General features: G+C 48.2%; 1 protein-coding gene across 3 annotated transcripts in view; it reads left to right on the top strand.

The window, feature by feature from the left end:
- PLXNA4 (plexin A4) overlaps positions 1-22,703 on the top strand; it is a 464,287-nt gene that overhangs the window by 15,369 nt on the left and 426,215 nt on the right. For all 3 annotated transcript variants that reach the window (XM_057425602.1, XM_057425603.1, XM_057425604.1), the window contains exon 2: positions 12,336-13,599. In XM_057425602.1, coding sequence (XP_057281585.1) covers positions 12,421-13,599 — 1,179 coding nt within the window. In that variant the 5' untranslated portion in view covers positions 12,336-12,420. The remainder of the gene's footprint in view (positions 1-12,335; positions 13,600-22,703) is intronic.

Raw genomic sequence — 22,703 nt, 5'->3', positions numbered from 1 at the left:
CAGCTAATGCTTTGTGATGATGGATCTGCAATTACGAGGCTATGCAAACAGCTCAGACAATTGCATCACCCTCCTTGTGGTGGCTCGGGGGTGATTTGTTGAGCTGTTGGTAGCTCTAGGTGCGTGTTGGTGCAAATGAAGGGTCTGCTCCTGCAAAGCACAGCTTCCATCCGTGTGTGAGCATCTGGCACAGGGAAGATGCTTACAGAAGGAGGAAGATTTTGCCTTCGCAGGTGTGCTTTGCAGCAGCAGCAAGCTGTCTAGCAAGTGCCATTGCTGATTGCAGCCTGACGGTGTTTCCTCTTGAGAGGGAAGTGTGGGTAAGCATAGGTACATAATGCAGAGAGCTTCAGCAGCAAAGCAGCTTGAGTTAGATACCTCCTCCCTTCCAGGCTGTGCGCCAGCAGCGGGACTCTGCTCTGTATCATTTCAGGATGCCCTGGATGCATCCATGCACACTCACAGCTGAACACGGTGACCACTGGACTATTTAAAGTAGTTTCAAGAATGACACTCGAGTGTATAATGCACCTATTCTGCTGATGCTGGTGAAGTGCTGGTGGAGCAAATGAGTTGAAGACTGATGGGAATTTACTGCTCTGGAGCTATTTGGGGGTGTATGTGCTCTTAAAGCATGCACCAAAGGAGATGATAATAGAGAAAATCAGCTATAAATGAGGTTCCCCGATGCGCTGCATGTGTGGCTTTGCAGAATAGTTGTTGCTGTGGCATTAGGGTGGTGTTTAAACACATGGGCTCTGTGCTTCAGCTATGTTGTCTCTGTGTGACCTTGGCCAAGTCTTCACCTTCCTGGACCTCTGTCTCCCTGAGGTGCTTCTAAACTGAAACTTATGGAGGTGGGGATGTGCTTTTAGTAGGAACATCTCGATTAGAGGTTGCCCTTGCAAGCAGCAACGTGCTATCTTACTTGGGGGGGGGGGAGCTGGAGAGGCCCTTCAGGACAAGGTGTGATGTGCTGATGTGAACTATGGTGGGACAGCAAAGTAACTGCAGCCTGCTGTCATCAGGCTCTGTGCTGTCACATCCTCCTGTGTCATTCATGGGGGTTAGCATATGTAGAAATAGTCTGTAAATAAGGGCTGCTGCTCCTGATTCTATCAAGTCTTGTAAGTAACTCACTCCAGGCCTGACATTAAACATTGGTGTTGAGAAGTAATTGGTAGGCAGTAGTGCTGTCCTTTATTTAGGAAGACCTCTGATCTCTTCTCAATGCATTTAGAAGGGTTAGGGAAGATGCTGGATAAGTCTGCAATCGTTCAGCAACTACCTGCTCTTCCTTCCCCCCTTCTTTTCCTTTCTGCAGTGGTGTTATTTTTTGCTTTGAAATGCATTTTCTAAGCTTTTGAAAGCCAAAAATGGAAATCTCCTCCCAGAACTTTAACCTTATGAAACTGATTTGACCTCCTCATTTGTCAGCAGCTGCAGGAAACCCATTCTAGGGGAACTGGGAGATTCAGGAGCTGCGGGTTCAATACCCCATTCATAAGGAGGGGATGTTTCAGTGGTTACAGAACTTGCAAATCCACAATCTGCCCACACTTCCCTTCTCCTACATTGTCTCTAGCCACTTTTCTCCCCCTCCTCCCTTTCCCAGCCTTCCCTGTCAGAGCATCCTCCTCTTTTGCTTTCTGATTGGGTTAATTAAGCTGAGCTGCAGCGTAAGTAAGCCCATCAGGGACCACAGAAGAGTTTTCTTCTTAGCAGCACAACAGGCTCCAGCTGACACAAGGAATAGCATGGGGAAAACTTCCTTAGTCCCTTCATTGCTGATGTTGAGCGTGTTTTACTCCTCCTTTAGACCTCAGAGCAGCTTTCAGTGTCTGAAGGGAGCCTACAAGGATGCTGGAAAAGGGCTCTTCATCAGGGACTGTACTGATAGGACAAGGGGTGATGGGTTCAAAGTGAAACAGGGGAAGTTCGGGTTAGATCGAAGGAAGAAGTTCTTTACTGTGAGGGTGCTGAGGCGCTGGCACAGGGTGCCCAGAGAAGTGGTGAATGCTCCACCCCTGGCAGTGTTCAAGGCCACGCTGGACAAAGCCTTGGGTGACGTGATCTAATGCTAGGCATCCCTGCCCATGGCAGATGGCTGGAACTTGATGATCTTAACTGGGTCCTTTCCAACCCAAACCAGTCTATGATTCTATATGTGTTGTTAGATGTTGTAACTTGGTCAAATTTAGACCGAATTTGAGGCATGGCCAGAAGATCTCTATGCAACAGCTGAGAACCTTCCCAATTTTATTACCTGCTCCAAAGCATGAAGCTTTTAGTAAGACAGCGTAAAAAAATCTACCTAAGGTCAAACACAGAAAAATAAATTCAAGAAATTCAAAAAATTCAAATCAATAACTTGCAAAAAAGCCTTCTCCTCATTGAGTTCTCAGAATTGCCCAAGCTGTTGTGAATGCAACTGTTAGCCTGAGGCAGACACCGAGCTGAGGAAGCTGTCCCCTGAGTAGTTCAGGTCTGTCAAAGTAATGAGGTTCTTAAACCTGAGTCTTAGCACAGAACATGTCAGTCTACCTGAGCTAGAGGTGTTGCTGCTAATGCTGGGTGTAATTATGCATGCACACACTACCCTGCACCAGGAGCACAGGAATTGCATAATTCTGGGCAAAACTAAATGTGTCTGTATGCTGTGCAGGATAGATTTGTGTATCTCCTTGCAAATACAGCCTCGGCGTGTGTATACAACACCAGCTCTCTTCTAATCTTCTTGTTAACAAACATAGCATGCGATTATCTTTTCACCCATATTAGCACAATGCTGTCTCTTCCCTGTATCTGATCCTGGCCATTAAGTATCCTGTCTAGCTCAGCAGTATCAGACTCTCAGGTAGGGATTGGAGCTAGTTATCCTGCAGCAACAGCCAGGCAGGGCTCTAAGAATAACTTCCCATTGGCCTTTGTATGTGTTGGCAGTGGATAAAGTCACTGGGAGAGAAAATTAATAGCAAGTTAAGAATCCTTCATTTATTATTTCCTTTTTTTTAAGAGGGGATTGAGTTTTGCTGCTGATTCTCTGCTGAAAGTGCTTGTGGTCTTCCTGTGTCATCTGTGGAACATCATGGGACTGCGGTTGGAGAACATCACGGTATTGTGGTGGGATAGGTGCCAGACTGCTTCCACCTCCACAAAATACTTGTAAAGCTGCTGCTTATCAGGGCTGTGGCCACCCTGCCTCATTGCAGCTATCTGCACAATGAGTAGAGTCCCTCTTGCTGCTGCTGCTGGGCTTGAATTTGTGTCTCAGCTGGGTGTCTCTACTAGTGCAAGCATGGGTGTCCTGCCCCTTCAGTTGTCTTTGGGATCAGGTGGCATAGAACCACAGATTGGTTTGTCTTGGAAGGGACCTTAAAGCTCCTCCAGTTCCAACCCCTGCCATGGGCAGGGACACCTTCCACTAGAGCAGCTTGCTCCAAGCCCCTGTGTCCAACCTGGCCTTGAACACTGCCAGGGATGGGGCAGCCACAGCTTCTCTGGGCACCCTGTGTATGTTGGACTCAAGACCTGGCTAAGATCTTAGATGCTCCAACCACCCCTGTTTTATGGGCCTGTATGTGCTTACCTGCTCTCTTTAGCCACTCATGTGGGAACATGAAGACGAAGGATTTGCTGTGTCAGGTCTTTTCATTGGCCCCATCTGTAGCTAGTGGTTGCTGCTCCAAAGTGGTTGGATACCTGCCATTAATGAAAGGAGATTTTATGCTGAATAAAGCATAAAGGGAGACTCTGTTCTTGCCTCTGCTCAAACCCTGTATCACTGAAGAGAAATCATCACACCTCTACCTGACACTTTTCTCCCAATAATATAGTATAACAGCATTATCTTTATGTTCCTGCTCCTGCTGAGTGTTCAGCCTGTTTCCAGCTGTAAGGTTTGGTGTACTTGCAGGATTGATGGTCCTCGCTCTCTAGGATCCTGGATCTCTATGAGTACATGGCTGTGCTCTGCTTTCATTGCATTGGGCTGACCAGTTGTACGCTTAATTTGGGATAGCTTCCTGTACTCTCTGAACCATCAAGTACTGGTCGCTGGCAAATGAAACTCATCTGCTTTGCAGGTAGCCTTATCCTGTGTGTCAAATCCACTGGCTCTGCATCCTCTGAAGGTTTATTATTGGAGGTGTTGATCAATGAGAAGCTCTCCATGACCTGGCTTCAGTGTTTGCTTGAGCCCAGAGCCCCTCCATGTGCTGGGCTGCCCCCAGCAGCTCAGGGAGAGGATCCTGCCCCTCTGCTGTGCTCTGCAGACCTGATCCAGCTCTGGGGCAGCAGCACAAGAGGGACGTGGAGCTGTTGGAGCGAGTGCAGAGGAGGCCATGGAGATGCTGCGAGGGCTGGAGCAGCTCTGCTCTGGAGCCAGGCTGAGAGAGCTGGGCTGGGTCAGCCTGGAGAAGAGAAGGCTCCTGAAGGGGAGACCTGAGAGCAGCTCCAGTGCCTGAAGGGGCTGCAGGAAAGCTGGAGAGGGGCTTGGGACAAGGGCCTGTAGGGACAGGCCAAGGGGAATGGCTTTAACCTGCCAGAGGGGAGACTGAGATGAGCTCTTAGGCAGAAGCTCTTCCCTGTGAGGGTGCTGAGGCGCTGGCACAGGGTGCCCAGAGAAGCTGTGGCTGCCCCATCCCTGGCAGTGTTCAAGGCCAGGTTGGACACAGGGGCTTGGAGCAAGCTGCTCCAGTGGAAGGGGTCCCTGCCCGTGGCAGGGGTTGGAACTGGAGGAGCTTTAAGGTCCCTTCCAACCCAAACCATTCTTGGATTCTATGATTTCCAAACCTTATTCCCCATCCTGGTACCACCTCTTGTTTTCCCACTCCTGTTGCTTTTACCTTGTGTTGCTCAGTCTGCTCTGCTGAGCTGCCTTTTGAATGTGTAGCAAAATCTCAGACTTTGAAGACTGAGGATTCTCTCCTGGCTTCTTTGCAAGTGGTTTCCCCACCTCCAAATATAGATCTTAGTGCTCCAAAACCAAGTAGATCAAGGTCTAAAGGTTTTGGGTGTTTTTAATTCCTACAAGTCCATGTTTTATCCTTGGTGGCATATACAGAGATCTTGGGAGTGCAATAGCCAGTGATCACAAAGTCACTGTGAATACGGAGCCAGGCTTTCAGGAGACAGCTGAAGTATAGCCTGTGTCTTATGAGATTTGGCTCTTTGTGGATTTATACAGTGCTAATTGCAAGACTTCAGCCAGAGAGAGAGGACTCGTATCTCATAGATCTTCCCAACGCTGCAGAGCAGGGGGAAACATCCACCCACTGGCATCCAATGCAGCGTAAACTTTGCTGTACAGCCTCAGCCAACAAGAAAATAGCTGCCTGCTGACTCACAGAGAAAGCTGGGGTCAGAGCCCCTTTCTTGCTGTTTGGGAATCAAAATGGTGTTTTAGGGCTCCCATCTGAACCAGGTCAAGAAGATGTAAAGACCTCATTTGGGGATGAGGAAATTTGCAAGCATAAGCTTGACTTCTAAAGAAGGAAACACCATTTTTCCTCAAGGCTGTCCTAAAATGCTATAAATGATACACAAGCTGGGGAGACCTGCTGGGATGAAACCCAGTTCATTTTCTTTTCAATATTCATCATTCCTTTAGGGGCAGAGGATGTGTTTGTTCCTCTTTGTGTCTAGAGCTGATCAGAGTCTCCTTGCCTGTGAAATGCTGTCCTGGTTAAGGCTGGGATAGAGTTAATTTTCTTCCTAGCAGCTGATGCAGTGCTGTGGTTTGGATTTAGTATGAGAATAATGTTGATAACGCACTGATGTATTTAGTTGTTGCTAAGTAGTATTGGTACTAAGTCAAGGACTTTTCACCTCTTCATGCCCTGCATGAGTTTAGGTTGGAAGGACACAAGAGCTTTGGAGGGGAAAGAGCCAGGACCTGAACTGTCCAAGGGGATATTCCATACCAGCTTAATTTCCTGGCCAGCTTGGCACTGCCAACCCCATGAGAGCTGCCCATCAGTGAAATACAGTAGAGAAACACTTTATAGTGGGGAGAGCAGAGTCCCAGGAGCACATGATGTCTTTGCTGGGGACAAGAATGAGACTGAAATAGAAGACAACCTGACAGTCTGGCTTTGGAGATTCTTCACTTTTCTCAGTGCTTTAGGCTAAGGAAGATGGGGCTGTTGAGCCTGGAGAAGAGAAGCTGCGTGGAGACCTCAGAGCAGCTTCCAGTGTCTGAAGGACGCTGGAGAGGGACTCTTCATTAGGGACTGTAGTGATAGGACAAGGGGTGATGGGTTCAAAGTGAAACAGGGGATGTTCAGGTTAGATATAAGGAAGGAGGTCTTTATTGGGACAGTGGTGAGCGGCTGGCACAGGGTGCCCAGAGAAGTGTTAAATGTTCCATCCCTGGCAGTGTTCAAGGCCAAGTTGGACAGAGCCTTGGGTGACATGGTCTGGTGTGAGGCATCCCTGCCTATGGCAGGGAGTTGGAACTCGATGATCTTAAGGTCCTTTCCAGCCCTAACCATTCTGTGATTCTATGGTCTCATATACACATTCATCTAGGTAGGGTCAACCAATTCAGGCACTGCTGTGGCATGGTTTGCTTAAAATCAACAATCCTGTGTGCTCTTGCTACAATGGTCTGTTTGTCTGAGGGTTTATATTTCCCCAGTTACTGCAATAAGGAACAGTTTTAACAGAGATATCCTCAGGATACTTTCAGAAGACTGGGAAATACTGCAACCTGTGTTGTGGAGGGTGGCACTCACTGGCCAAGTCTGCTCCAGAAAAGAGAATTTAACCCTGGATTCAGGATTTGTAGGTTATTTCCATGACCTCAAAACTCCATTCTTGACACTAATATTTGTGTTCTTTCATTTGAGTCTCCACCTAGCAAATACCTGGAGGAACTGCGAAACCATTGCAAACCTCTCTGCTTTCCCTTCCAAGAGCAAAGGAGCATGGCTCTGACCTGCTTTTGTTGATAGGAAATCAAGTCTGAAGTGCAGGCAGAAACTCCATCCACATGCAGTTTTATCACATGGGGGAATAAGGAAAAAAAGGAGGAAAATCTCATTCATGGTAAGCGTTAATCCCATCATTTAATACGCTTCTGGCAGATGCACAGGTAACAGGGTGATGGGCACCATCTGACTGCCTGAGTAGAATGATCTGTGTGACGAAGGAAGGCCATGCCTTAGCTTAAGTGCCTTGCAAACAAACCACTCCTGAAGTTAATCTCTTTATTTTTGGGACAAGCTGCAGCTTGCACTGAGATCTGTTCATCGCGGTGAGCTCTGAAGAAAAGATGCTCTGGCCTAGGATGCCCTCAAAGAGAGACTTGGCTTCAGTTTCCACCAGGCATTAGCCAGGTTATAAGTTCAGGGAGAAAGGATTTAGCTGAAGTTAGAAGCTGGGCTTTGTTGGGGGAGCTGTTGACAATGTCTCTGCATGAGATTTCTCCCAGTGTTGGCTTCCAAAGAAAAGCTTCTATCCATGGTAATCAGGGTTTATTAAAGGAAGCTGGGGGAAAAAAAAAAGCCCTCTTTAGCTGAGATTAAAGAGATTGTGTAGCTGCACTTGGTGCTGAATTGCTCTGTGCTGGCTCCGTCGCTGGGCGTCTGCCTTGTCAGCATCCCTGCACGGCCTCCCGCATCCTGGGAAATGAATAGCTGTGCCTGAGTGAAGCAGAAGTAAACAGAGGAGCGTGCTGTCTGGTTAATGCTGGGCTTCATTACCCACCCAGCCCGTGCCGTTGGCACTGCACAGGAGTCCCAGGTGCTGTTGACTTCCTCCTAGCCATGTATTGCCTGGTGGAGAAGTCACCAAACCCATCCCACCAGCCACTGGGTGGTCAGACCCACTGTGCAGGAGGATGTGGTGGGTTTTCTCCCTCCCCAGTGCTGTTTTGATCATGTCCTAGATGTTAACGTGTACTTTTGCTCTGAGCCCTTGGCTGAAGCTGGACCCAGAGCTGGTTTGCTTCAATGGCTTTTTTGCAGCCACGTTCTCATGCGTGATTCCTCTTGCCGTTGACCTTGCAGTGGCTGTGGCAGAGGACATGGTGATGTGATTCTGTCTGCCACCTTTGATGGCAGGAGGGTTGTGTGTGTGTGTAAGCCAAATGGGGAGATGCTGTCATCTCCCATGTTCACCCAGTCACACGTTCCTTTCAGGGGCTGTCATTGTAGAGGGGTGGTTTTGTGCCAAGAGCATGACCATGGCTTTCATGAGATTGTCAATCAAAACCGAATGCCCCAGCTCCCTCTTTCCCAGTTCCCTGGACGCTTCCTCCTAAGTCCTTCCCTCCCTCTCAGTTGACAGACCAGTCCTTTGTGTCCTTTTTATGCCTGATCTATCCCTACTTCCTCAGCCGTAGGGCATCCTTCTTGACTTCATCCCCTTGGAACCTGCTGTACTGTGAGGGTGTATTCGGCATTCCCTACCTCTCCCATCTAATAACAGCCACCAATGAGTTAAAAGGAGTTAGGAAAGTTTCTTCCTCTGAGGCTTTCTTACATCCAAACTTTTCTTGTCCAGGGCTGCATGTATCGTAGTGTTGCGTGTTGTAGAGTCTTGGGATCATGTCCTAGAGAGCCCTGAGCAGAACAAAGTTGCATCCTTTAACTCAGTGTTCTCTAACCCTTGGTGGAAGTTGTCAATAGCAGCAAAAAAGTAACCAGGCCATAACTTGCTGCCCTTTAGGTGGAAACCAGTCCTTAAACCAAACTGTGAATATAAAGGTGAATGTGTTATTTGATAGCTTTGTATTGCTGTGGCCTGCGGCATCCCCTCTGTACCACCACTGCCTGTGAAGGGTGAATGGAGGGCAAGGTGTTCATGACAGAGGGAGAAAAAGCAGGGCTGCTTTCTACCAAAAGCTCTTTCCCTACAGACCTCTGTGACTAGAGAGGCTGTGTGACCTTCTTAGGGACCTGAAATGTGCTGTTGTGGCAGGAGCCGTGTAGAGGGACAGTTTGGTCTCATACAGGAGCCCTACATGGTGGGTCATGGCGTTAGTGCTGGCCATGTCCCTGGAAATGGAAAGGAGAGTGAGCCTGGCTCTCATGGGAAGGCAGTTTGAGCTTATTTTGGCTTAGAGCAAAGTCTGAAGCCCAGACCTCACTGTGGCCTTTGTTATTTGCTTTTTTCTTCATATCATATCATATCATATCATATCATATCATATCATATCATATCATATCATATCATATCATATCAATCATCATATCATATCATAATCACTCTCTCTTAGACCAAGCAGCCTTAAAGACAGGTATATCTATGCCACTGCATTATTTGTCTTCCCAGCTGCTGTGACTTCTGCTATCCAGACACGGGTCATAAAAAGACATGCATAGCCCCCTTCTCCTTGGTGCCTCCTCTAAGAGGTAGTACAAACTGTGCTCTCTTCTGCAAGCTAAATGACCAGTCTTGGCTTTGCTCTCTGATGTTATTTATTAATAAATAATAGCAGCCACATTATAAATTATAGCCCTTGAAGGCTCAAGAACTGGTTGGGACTGCAGGATAAGCTAAGGCTGCGCTCCAGAGGGTGCAGGGCAAACAACATGAGCAGATGGGAGAGGAGTGAGTGCCAGCAGTTCACAGAGAGAAAATCCTGCTCGTAGGGTCACTCAGATGGCTGGTGGAAGATGGTAAAATAGCCCCAGGCTCCTGCTCTCCCCACCTCTTTGTCCCACAGGGATGCTCCTGCTTGCTCAGTGGCTATTGGTGCTGTCAGATTATTGATGCTCTTTCCTCTGCAGGTGAGCATCTTCCCCCATGAGGTTCACTGTCTTTGAAGCCCCTTTGTCTGCTGCGAAAGGGACTCCTCATGCAGCCTTCCTGGAGCTTTCATGTCTGGAGTGTACCCTCTCTCCTTGGGTGATATGGTTTAGTGTGAGGTGTCCCTGCCCGTGGCAGGGAGGTTGGAACTGGATGATCTTAAGGTCCTTTCCAACCCTAACTATTCTATGATTCTATGTTATGTTGGTCACTTATTTTAATAGGGATGTTTCCTCCTGTTGTTGCAACTCAGCTCTTGGGTGTTGCGATGACCTTTGGGCAGAGGGCTCCTATTGCAGAAGAGGGGTTGTTCATTACTTCTTCAATCTCTGGGTCACAGCAGTTCCCATTTCCCTGTCCTGCAGCTGTGCTGACTCTGCAGGACTAAGAAGAGCGAAATACAGTGGGATATAGGGGCGAAATAGAGATCTTTTAGGACTTGAAAAGAATAATTCTTTCCTAGATCTATCTAGCGCCCTATCAAACCCGTGTCTGTTAGAAATATGGATCATAACTCAGAAGTGACAGGAGCCGGTGTTCAGGATTGCCACGTGAGGTTTCTGAACACAGGACTCAAACAGGGACAGCTTCCCCTCTTCGGCTGCTCTCTCAAGGATGGCCTCTCCTGAAAGAAGAATGGTTGTGTGGGGAGAGCTCATCCCATTGCCACTCTATCTATCATCATAAAGGTTATTAAAAGCCTACGTGACCAGCCTGCACATCCCTGCAGAGCGAATCCTCTCGTGTTCATGAGACAGTCTTGCAACCTCTGTAGTCTAAGCTTCATTTTATTAAATATTTGCTTGACCAGGAAGGCAAAGCAGAGCAGGGTAAACACACCTAAAGTAAATGTGGAATGACCTTTGTCCGTCATCTATCCATTGCCTGCGGCTGCTGCGGTACGGAGGGCAAGTGGGAGGTGGAGGTGGTCATACAACAGCTTTGAAATGCTAGCTACTAGGAGAACCTGGAAAGATTTTGGGTGGCAGGAAAGTGGGGGATGCTCTACAACCCCAGATTTACCCTTTCCACTGTCAGATCTAATCAGACTACAGGTCAAAAGAACATGGGATTTATTCTCTTTATTATTTCATTGTCGTTAGCAGAGTTACACAGGTTTGAAAAGGTTGAAATCCAGACCTGTGTCACTGCACTGCTTCCTCCTTGCTGGGATCTGCAAACAGTGATTTCTTCCTTGCCTTCTATATGTGTGGGGCTGGCAGTCATCACTTTTACTCACCTGTTTACACCCCTGATTTCAGCAAAGTCCCTCTGTGAGTGATGGGACTCTGGCCTGCAGGAGCAGAGCTGGGGCTTGGTTTGTGTCCTTTAGAAAACAAGAACAGACTTGTGAGATTCTGATCTGGGTGTTGAAGAGGGATGGAGGGGGGAAAGATCTGTGTGCCTCAGCCTGGCCATGTAGCAAGGGTTGTGCAGTCATCAAGGAACCTGGCTTGTGAGAGCTGAGCTGGCAGGACTCCATCTCTCACATGCTTGGTGGGGCCATAAAAGGCTAAAGTTGTTCTTGGTACAGAAGCAGACATGAAAAAGTGAAGGAATAGGGAGCAGATGGATGTATTGAGTAAGGAGATGCATTGCCATGGCGCAAGGATGGTGCTTGGTGATTATGGAAGATGTTTGTATCCCATACTGCTCCCACCACCTTCTCTTTGGAAAGTTGGTCCCTGAGTCATTGATCTTTCCAGTTCATGGTCCTTTAGACTTTATTACTGCTAATAGTTAGGCAGCCCCTTTCTCCTCATTCATCTGCTATGCTCAGGGGGAACTGATTCTCTCTTTTAGACGCTGTTTCCTTGCCTGAGCTGTGGGTGGAGAGCAGTCTGGTGATGAGAACCCATGGGAGGGTGGAGACCTGATGCTCGGTTTGCTCCATGCTTGGCTGCGTGCCCTTTGTAGACATTGCTGCAAAGGCTGGCACACTACAGCCCCTATGTCTGTACTCCAGGCTGGACTAGCATGAGGCAGCTTTGATCTGGAAGCCACAGAGAGCCTGATCAAACAGGCCCATTCTGGACTGAGGTCTCCCGAATAGAAAGGATGGTAATGTCAGAGCAGAGCTGGCTTCTTCCTGGCAGACTTCAAGGGTGACAAAAGAGCTCAGCATCCATCTAGACCTGTCACTGTAGGCAGGTCCCTGACCTTCTGTAGGCTTCAGTCCCTCCTCCAACAGAGCAGGATAATAATCCTTGTCCAGCCCTGTCTTCCTCGATAACAAATATGCAGTTGGCAGTGCAAACAGCAATAGTACTTGATGCCTTTTGCACTGCTCTGGCTTCCAGTGACTTTTTGGGCTGCACCATGGAGCACGGGGGTGTGTGTGTAATGGAGAGTAAGAAGGTGCCAATTTATTACTCTGCTGTGTGATTTCTGCTCTTTCCACCAGCATCTTTTCTTTCAGGAGGGCTCCCTTTGTGCTGGTTTTAAGTAGAGAGCTCAGAGACCAGAAAGGGAGGATTAGCAATTAAATAGGCTCTGATGATGGCATGGTTGTGAAGGAGGGAGGAGGAAGGAATACTCCATAGTAATGTACTTCTGTTTTCTTTTGTCTTTGCTTGTAGGACAAAATCTGCCAGGGAATTGGTGTTTTGAAGACTTGTACAGCTTTTAATCCTCCTTCCCTTGGGAATACAAACATTTGTAATCATGTCACCGGCCATGTGGAAATGGACTTGCCTGGTTTCTCACCTCCTGCTATCCACCACAGTGTCGCCTCTTGGTAGGCAGCAACCACTCCATCCAAAGAGGCCCTTCATCACCTTTACTGGAGACCAAGCAGAGGGGAACTTCAACCATTTGGTGGTTGACGAAAGAACTGGGCACATTTACTTGGGAGCTGTCAACAGGATCTACAAGCTCTCCAGTGACCTGAAGGTCTTGGTGACCCACCAAACTGGTCCTGATGAAGATAATCCCAAGTGTTATCCCCCCAGGATAGTCCAAACTTGCAACGAACCCTTGACACCCACAAACAACATCAACAAAATGCTCCTCATAGACTACAAGGAGAATCGATTGATAGCCTGTGGGAGTCTTTACCAGGGCATCTGCAAGCTTTTGAGGCTGGATGACCTCTTCAAGCTGGGAGAGCCCTTCCACAAGAAGGAGCATTACCTCTCTGGGGTGAATGAGAGTGGCTCTGTTTTTGGAGTCATTGTTTCTTACAGCAACATGGATGACAAGTTGTTCATCGCCACTGCCGTGGATGGCAAACCTGAGTATTTCCCCACTATTTCCAGCAGGAAGCTCACCAAGAACTCCGAGGCAGATGGGATGTTTGCATACGTCTTTCATGATGAGTTTGTGGCCTCTATGATCAAAATCCCCTCAGACACCTTCACCATCATCCCTGACTTTGATATCTATTACATCTATGGCTTTAGCAGCGGTAACTTTGTCTATTTCCTAACTCTACAGCCTGAGATGATCTCACCACCGGGCTCCACCACGAAGGAGCAGGTTTATACCTCCAAGCTGGTTCGGCTTTGTAAGGAGGACACAGCTTTTAACTCCTACGTTGAGGTGCCCATTGGCTGTGAGAAGAACGGAGTGGAGTACCGGTTGCTCCAAGCAGCCTACTTGTCTAAGGCTGGAGCTATCTTAGCAAGGTCTTTGGGTGTTGGTCCGGAGGATGATATCCTCTTCACAGTCTTCTCCAAGGGGCAGAAAAGGAAGATGAAGTCCTTGGATGAGTCTGCTCTTTGCATCTTTGTCCTGAAGAAGATCAATGACCGCATCAAGGACAGACTGCAGTCCTGCTACAGGGGAGAGGGGACGTTAGATCTGGCCTGGCTCAAAGTCAAGGACATTCCCTGTAGCAGTGCGGTAAGTGAAACCCCAAAGCACCCAATCTTAGCCTCCTCCTGTGCTCACAGAGCATGGCTTAACAATTAGAGCAGGGACTAGGGGCTCAAACTGCCTCATCCCAGTGCTGGCTCTGCCTCACATCACCTATTTTAACCCGTTCATGCCTCAGTTTGCTCATGGATGAGCTGAGAAGGGTATCACTTTCTGACCTGCCCAGGCATGCTATGATTGCTGATGAGCTAAGCCAAGGGGTCTTGAAATATTTTGCTGGAATTTGCCTATTGTGGTTACTTTGCTGTACAATTCTTTAGGGGTGAAATTACATTTCCTTGTGCAGCCTTGGCTCAAACCTAAACCAAAACAGGACCTCGATAATGTCAATGGTTTGCACTGGTTTCTGTGTCTATGGGTGTAAGTTTCCTTCCCTGGGTTGAAGTTGGAGCAGGATCATTCAGGGAGCTTTGTGAAGCCAGGGCCTTATTCTAGTGCTAGGAAGCACTGGTCATTAACCATCAAAGTCCCTCATCTTCCCGTTCCCAGCCAGCTCTGTGTTGCCTCTGCACTGAAAAATTAAGACCTGGCTGCAGATCAAGGATTAAATGCTGCCAGATTTAAGGGCAGGGTAGGGGAAGAGGCTGGTCTACCTGACCTACAAATGGTCTGAAGGAATTGCCTTAGTTTAGTCTGTTGGTTCACTAAAGTGTCACTGCAGAAATGATACCATGCACGGAGCTCGGCATTCCAGCCGGCACTGCACCCTGGCTGCTGTAATAGCCCCTTCTCTGGGCTTTGATTTCCTCCCTTAATTAGCTCTTTCAAGGGAGAGGCAAGTTCAAGCCTGAGCAAAGGGAATATGGAGAAGCACCAGAGCGCTTTCCTGCCCCATAATCTCAAGGATACGGGATTGCTCTGGCTTTCTCTTTGTACTCAAGCTTCCTTTGCTGGGGGCTCCTTTGCAGGACAAGGGCAAACCAAGAGGAACGCATGGGAATCTAACTGCAAGGAGGCTGATCCTGCCTTACTCTGCCCTCATTCCCCTTTACACCAGTGCTCTCAGCATCGCTGCTTGATCTTGCACTGCTCCCATACTCCCACACCAAACATGCAGAGGGACAAGTCCTTCATTTTAGTTGGGAACTTTTCTGCTTAGACCTGCAAAGCTCCCTATGGAGTTTTGCACAGGGAGAAAGCCTGTGCCCAAATCTGGCTTTGAGTTTTGTTTAGCCTTAAGGCCTGTGCACATTCAAAAAGCTGCCTTTAGATTTAAGCTGGGAGCTTCCCATTGGAGTTGCTTTCCTGGGCTGTTAAGCCTCTCCATGCATTTGCGTATCCGTTCTGCTTGTGCTCCATACTAACGTTTGCATTACCGGACCTCCCAAATCAGGGGGTTTGAAACCTCCCAGTAACCTGGCTTCTGCGGCTTTAGATAGGAGCAAAACTGTCAACAGCTCTCTTGCGTCGTTTGGTGTGAGTCCCACCCAAGAAGGCAGATACATCAGACTGAATTTGAAGGGACAGAGGCTGGGGAGAGGATAAGGCTGACACAGTGGGAAAACCACTTAAGAGTATATTTGCGACTGCATTTCTTCACTCTGAATCAGAGATGCTAATGCTTCCCAGCTGGAAAAAGAGCCTGGAGATCCTTGAAGAGAAAAAACCAGGGAGTCTGAACAGTGTAACTAAGTAGGCTATCCTCTCTTTAAATGAGTCTGCTTAGAGCTGCTGGCAAGGCCTGTCTGAGATCAGCTGTGCTGCCCGAGGGAAGAGGTATTAGTGACTTGGCTGCTGTAAGGGTTGCACAGTCCAGCTGCTAAGCTTGGAAAATATTTGATGGTTGGTGAAGTATTTTGGAGCCTGGATATGGGTCTGAGGGCCTCGTCTCCTTTTGCTGATGTCCTGCTTTGCCAGCTATCCACCAGCACTGCCGCTCTGCCTCTTAGCACATGTATTCAAGGCAGCTCTAAAACCAATTACAAACCCATCAGTGAGACTTTCCCTGGTTTTGTGTGGATGTCAAATGTTTCTCTGCTGGCGCAAATAGAGGCTTAACCTGCTTGTGATTGAGGCTGGACCTGAACTTCAGCTCTGCTGCCCTGCCTGCAGCAGCTGAAATCCTGCGTGTGAGCAGATAGAGATGATGTGCCTGGTATTGAGCAGATGGGTAGAGATGAGATATGGGAAACCATCACTGAGCATTGCAGAAACACTATTAGAAGACATAGTCAAGCCTTTCTTTATGGCATTAATTGTAGGACAATGGATTATGGAGCTGGACTCACTGCCTTGTCCTTGCATCTTGCTGCATGGGCAGGTCTGGCTTTGGGTAACAAATAGTTTTCTAATAGGGTGATAGATGACTCAGAGGGATCCATATGTTAGGATGCTCCTGTTCCTGCATTGGCGTAATGCTTATTCAAGACTGCTTCAGGGCAAGAGAAGTCTCTTGAGGACCACTACCAGCACAGATCTCTTCACTTGCAAAATATGCACACAAATAATTACAGGGATGTGGGGGAATGTTGGAGTAGTACAGTGCAGAGTCTGCAGTTTCCCTGATCAGTCAGCAGGAGATAGGGAAGTTGAGGCCAGGTAGGACTTGGCAACAAGGTGGGCTGGACACACAGTGTCTCATGGTCAACATGCAGCAGGAGGCATTGGGTCTGCTGGTGTCCTGCAGGGTTGAATGTCCTGGAGCCTGGTTTGCAAACCCAATGTGAAGGTAAAGGATGGAGACACAGCTGTAATGAGCCTGCTCTTCTCTTGTGCCAACCACACGTGCATGCTGCAGGGCGGTGGAACTAGATGATCTTAAGGTCCTTTCCAACCCAAACCAGTCTATGATTCTATGTTAGCAGTGTGATAGAAGAATTTCCAGAATGGGAAATAGAAAAGTCCAGAGATGAATAGAGGATCCTCAATGTTCATTCCTCCCCTGTTCCTGTGTTGCAGCTTTCCTCCTATTAATCTTCAGCATAAATCAGGAAAAAAAATGATGGATTTTTATGTCTAGGCAGTTGATTTGCAAATTGGCACTGTTCACTCAGGTGATGAACAACAGTTCCAGGTAATACCTCTCTGGTTTTCCTTGCTGAAAATACAGGATAATAGCTTATATTTAAACAGCACCCTTGCCCCCAAATGCTTAGAAATTCATATAATCAGAAAAAAAAAGAGGCTGGATTAAAAAAAGGCAGTCTTATGGGGTCATCTGATTCACCCTTTTGCCCTACTTGTAACATTGCTGACAGATGTTGGTCTCACCTCTTCTTAACCTCTAAGCAATGGGGCAATGTGGGGAGGCTCATCTCTCTCCCTACATGATCTGTCTTGGCTGCTTAGGAAGCTTTCCTGCACGTCTAATCTAAATCTCCTCTCCTGATACTGAAGCCATTCCTACTTACAGAGAGCACCTTCATCCCCTCTGGCTATCTAGCAAGAGCTTTGTGTGTCACCAAAGTGTGACCACTTTTGTGGTGCATTGCGGAGCATCAGTGTACGGAAGAGGGGAACCGAGGCTGTGTGGATATACAGGGTGTGGGTAGGAGGAAGGGCTATCCTGGAGGGAAAAGTAGGCACACTGGCACAGGGTGCCCAGAGGAGCTGTGGCTGCCCCATCCCTGGCAGTGTTCAAGGCCAGGTTGGACACAGGGGCTTGGAGCAAGCTGCTCTAGTGGAAGGTGTCCCTGCCCGTGGCAGGGGGTGGAACTGGATGAGCTTTAAGGTCTCTTCCAACCCAAATTCTATGATTCGTGTTAAATAAAGAAGGCCATGCTTTAAATATATTTCATAAACTTTGTAATTAACTTTGTAACAGTTGAGACATGCTGGATTTCTTAAAGTGGTACTTTGGGAGGAGGATGGAGATGTAAATGGCCTATTTTGTATAGGACTTGATCACTGGGGGAATCTGTTGATTTGCATTACTATGGAATAGGATTAACAATAGGTGCATTTTGAAGTCCAGAGGTAACAACATTACTGGGATGCTCACTAATGGAGGCAGGAGCAAGCAGGTGAACTGCTGTGTAGAACATACAAGTATGGATGAAGAAGAGGAGGGTATTGAAACTGACCCCAAAGCAGCATAAGGGTATCATGGCCTGCTAGGGGAAATGCAAGAGGAATGGGAATCCTTGCTGGAGCTTTGTCTTGCAATGAAGCCCCAAATATGTGTCATAGAATCACAGAACCATAAAATAGTTTGGGTTAGAAAGGACCTTAAGATCATCCAGTTCCAGCCCCCTGCCATGGACAGGGACACCTCACACTAAACCATGTCACCCAAGACTCCATCCAACCTGACCTTGAACACTGCCAGGGACAGAGCATTCTCAGCTTCCATGTCGATGGGACACGATGCTGGCTGTCAGCTTAGGAGTTGGTTGCATCCTAGAGCTGCTGTTTCTGGGAGATCCTGGTGTCCTCATCAGCCTGATGTCCCTCGCAGCATCACCTGCTGCTCTGCAGCTTAACAGATGCCAGTCCCTGAGCTGAAAAGGTGTCACCTCCATCAACATAGCTTTTCCTGGATACACAGCTTGAATATCTGTCCAAGATAATCAAAGTGGCTGTCCCCAGCTATCACCTGGCTTCTGCCTTTTGCTGGTGTTTTCTTTTCCTTTAGGCAGGAAATGGAGTTTGACTGTTTAAATTACTGTATTCAGTCTCTTCCTGTTTTTCATGGCAGCGCTGTCACCTGGGGGTGAAAAGCAGTGGTTTTGAAGCTGACCAGCCAACAAAAGGCCTTGTGTAAAGAGCTGGGCAATATTTCTCCAACACTTTGCTAACAGAGGGCGGGCAAGGTGGGTGTTTGGGACCTGAGTCATTGTCTGACAGAGAATTGGCTATAAAGGCTTCCTGTGCTTCTGATGCTTCAAGGCAAACCTAAGTCAGTAACTCCCTAAAGCATCTTTGCAGATACTGGTGCCTACAGAGTCCTGCATCTCCTCCTTGAGGAACAAGCATCCACTTGTTCCTCAAGTGGAGCCTGCTCTCCTGTATCCTCCCTGCCCATCTGTTGTGGTTGAACCCCAGCTGGCAAGCAAGCCTCACGTAGCCACTTGCTCGGTCTCTTGCTGGTGGGATGAGGGAGAGAATTGGAAGGTAAAAGTGAGCAAACTCGTGGGTTGAGGTACAGACAGTTTAATAGGGAAAGCAAAAGCTGTGCACAAGCAAAACACACCAAGGAATTGATTCATCACTTCCCATCAGCAGGGAGCTGTTCAGTCATCGCCAGGGAAGCAGGGCTCCATCACACGCAATGGGGACTTGGGAAGACAAAAACCATCACTCCAAATGCCCCCTTTTCCTCCTTCTTCCCCCAACTTAATATGCTGAGCACGACACCATTGTTGTGGGATATCCTTTGGGTCAGCTGTCCTGGCTGTGTCCCCTCCCACTTCCTTGTGCACCCCAAACCTCCTTGCTGGTGGGGTGAAGAGCAGAGAAGGCCTTGCTCTAGTGTACAAGCACTGCTCAGCAGTAAGAAAACATCCCTGTGTTATCTACACTACAACACAAACCCAAAACACAGCCCCAGCCAGCTACTGTGGAGAAAATTAACTCTACTGCAGCCAAAACTAGCACAATCTCCACCCCTCACTCCATACCATTTACATCATGCTGAGATCCCACACTACCCAATACATCCTCATTAACCCCCACCACCCTTCCCGTCCTTTGATATAATGCACAGATACCATTCCCCTAGTTTATGGACAACCCCTATAAAATGTCTTTAAAACATCCATAAATGTCCAGAGTTTCTTTAGTCCATGGCTTTGGGCTCCATCTGTTATGGTGGTCACTCAGGACAGGGGGGTGGGGTGTTCCATGGAGTTATGGGGCACCAAAGCCACAGGTTAGCTGAATGTGGAGGATATATTGCTGATGAGTCCTTCCATGGATGGCTGTGAGGCATGTCTGGATGCCACCGGGGAGCACAGACATTCTGCTTTGGCAGCACGAGCACCCCATCCCATGCTTGGTCACTGGGGCTGATCCATGGGCTCCTTCCACCCAGTTAGGAAGGGCCGTTTCTAACTCAGGTGGTAAAAGGGTTTTTGTAGGGTAGGAGACAGTCAGTCTGACTCCTGGCAGTTGGTGGTGGGGTAGCCAAGATTTTCCTATAAATAGCCCATTTCATGACTTTTCTCTTCTTGCCAGGGCTTGTATTTGGTATCACTGGTGTTAATAAGACACAAGTCTGACAGAGCACTCCTGAGATAAGAGGATGGGAAGCAGCATCACCCTGTGTTACGGGAGGACTGGCTAAGGCACAGTAAAACAGAACTTGCAGTGCAATTGCAGCTCAGAGTCCTGGATCTTTGTACTGCGCCCAGTGTTCCCAACTGTTGCAGGAAGAGCTGCAGAGGACTATTTTTGTGAGAGAAACTAGTGATAGGAAATGGGGAATGGCTTTAAACTGGAAGAAGGAAGATTTAGATTCAATATAAGGCAGAAGCTCTTCCCTGTGAGGATGCTGAGGCGCTGGCACAGGGTGCCCAGAGAAGCTGTGGCTGCCCCATCCCTGGCAGTGTTCAAGGCCAGGTTGGACACAGGGGCTTGGAGCAAGCTGCTCTAGTGGAAGGTGTCCCTGCCCGTGGCAGGGTTGGAACTGGATGAGCTTCTAACACAAACTGTTCTATGATTCCATGAATATCATACTTGCTATTGTATTCCTCTCTAGCATAGGGGACGGAAAACCAAGGTTGTTTAGAAAGAGGGACACGTGCTGGAGGTGTTAGAAAGAAGGGGCATTTTAAAGAAAAAAAAACCCTCGCTTTAAAAACTAAAAAGCAGGAATTGTCATCTCTGTCATTTCCCTCATTATCTTCCCTTAAAAGGGAAAGGTTGGGGTAGAAAGAGAGTGTTAACTTTCGCTTAGCCCTTGGGAAAAGGAAAGCATGGAAGTAGGTCAATGTGATACTGCTTTGACATTTTGCACACACAGCCCCTGCCCATTTCTCCTGGCTGGTATGTGAGCCTGCTACTTTCCCATGGGAATGACTCAGTCCCAGGAATGAGCTATCAGTTTCGTTAGACCTCGTAGTGTCACTGCTTGCCATGAGGCCATCCTAAGCAAATCTCTGCTGGTGTCAATGTCAGTTGTGCTTGCACAATTGTGGCAATCTGTTAATCTCTACTGGAAAGACCATGTACAAGCCTTTTGATACACGTGGGCTTTGCTACAGCAGGGGCTGCTCAGCCTGGAGAAGAGAAGCTGAGTGGAGACCTCAGAGCAGCCTTCAGTGTCCGAAGGGGGCTACAAGGATGCTGGAGAGGGACTCTTCATCAGGGACTGTAGTGATAGGACAAGGGGTGATGGGTTCAAACTGAAACAGGGGAAGTTCAGGTTGGAGATAAGGCAGAAGCTCTTCCCTGTGAGGGTGCTGAGGCGCTGGCACAGGGTGCCCAGAGAAGCTGTGGCTGCCCCATCCCTGGCAGTGTTCAAGGCCAGGTTGGACACAGGGGCTTGGAGCAAGCTGCTCTAGTGGAAGGTGTCCCTGCCCATGGCAGGGGTTGGAACTGGAGGAGCTTAAGGTCCTTTCCAATCCAAACCATTCTGTGATCCTGATTCTATGTCTTTAAATTCTGCAGAGTGATATTTCTGACCCAAAGGGTTCAGGAAGAATTGAGGTCAGTCCTTGGTCACCTTTTAGCAATGCTTTCTTCTGCTTCCTCTGAAGAGGCAAACAAGAGCAGGAGCCAAAACAGCACAAAAGGACGCAGCGCAGTCTGTCAAAGGCAGTAGCTTCAGAAATGCAGTAATGCCTCTCTGGGAATGCCCATTGGAGACTCAGAGACGGAGCAAACAAGCTTGTTACTGCCAGATCTCTATTTGTATAATTGGTCACATCAGTTTGTGTTGGATGGGAGTGTGTGTGCATGCGTGCAGAGTGTGTTGTCAGACGGACTTGCTGAGCCCAGCAACTTTGATAAGAGGTGACAGCATCCTCTTGCTGACACTGGAAGCTGGGGTGGGTGGAGGGCTTAACTGGGGAGCCAGTATGGACAAGGACTCTGGCTTAGGGGTTCTGCAGCTGAGCTCTGTGATTTGCAAATGTCCCCCATACACCTTCGCACACCTCATACAGGGATGCTCGAGAGGGGCTTTTCATCAGGGACTGTAGCGATAGGTCAAGGGGTGATGGGTTCAAAGTGAAATGGGAAGTTCAGGTTGGAGATAAGGCAGAAGCTCTTCCCTGTGAGGGTGCTGAGGCGCTGGCACAGGGTGCCCAGAGAAGCTGTGGCTGCCCCATCCCTGGCAGTGTTCAAGGCCAGGTTGGACAGAGCCTTGGGTGACGTGGTCGAGTGTGAGGTGTCACTGCCCATGACAGGGAGTCAGAACTGGATGATCTTAAGGCCCTTTCCTTCTTAGCACTAATACATTGATTAGCATGCCTAGTGTTCATGCTAGGCACATGGCAGTTGGGTGTAATGAAGTTGCAGGAAGGACACCCTCTGCTTTTCCATTGATGGCTGAACACTACTGGATGAGCACAAAAGGACTTCTCCATCACCCATATGTGCATCCAGCATCCATAGCTCAGCCTGGGTATAGCTTCTGGCAGCATCTCAGTCCTCTGGATGTCCCCAGAACCCCACTGCTGTTCATGTGGGTATGGGGATGCTCACCTGGTGAGACCTCATTTGCAGGCACCACATGGGTTCCTCTTCACTTGTCCCTCCGTGGTGGTCCTTTCTCCCATGTGCTTTCACCCAGCTGGGATAAAGAGACTTTCCTGCCTCTGTAAAGTGCTCTGCTCTTCAGGCAGGGAAAAAAGTGGCTTGGAGGCTCAGCAGGAGAGAAAACTGTAAATTTTAAAGCACCTACAACAACCTAAGCTGCACTTAAGGGCTGTAAACCAGGGGCTAATAGCATGGAGAGGATGATTGCATTTGAGGTGTTAAGTATGCTCCTCGGTATTAAATGCCTGTCCTTGAAAAGATACTTCCAGATCAGTGTGCATGAAGAAATACTGCTGCTGGTAATTCATTTCCTTCTTATCATACCCCCACCCTGTTACTTCTCCTTCCAAAATCCACCTTGTTTGTCCTGGAGGGAGGGGGGGGGGTGTGGAAGAAAAAAGCATTCTTTGGAAACAACCTCCTTCTTAAAC

This window comes from Pezoporus wallicus, unplaced genomic scaffold (genome assembly GCF_028554395.1).
Source record: "Pezoporus wallicus isolate ANWC-B61680 ecotype Strahan unplaced genomic scaffold, APGP_CSIRO_Pwel_v1 contig_4722, whole genome shotgun sequence".
Taxonomy (NCBI): Eukaryota; Metazoa; Chordata; class Aves; order Psittaciformes; family Psittacidae; genus Pezoporus; species Pezoporus wallicus.
Note: the sequence above shows the minus strand (reverse complement) of the source record. Positions and strands in the feature narration are given on the sequence as shown.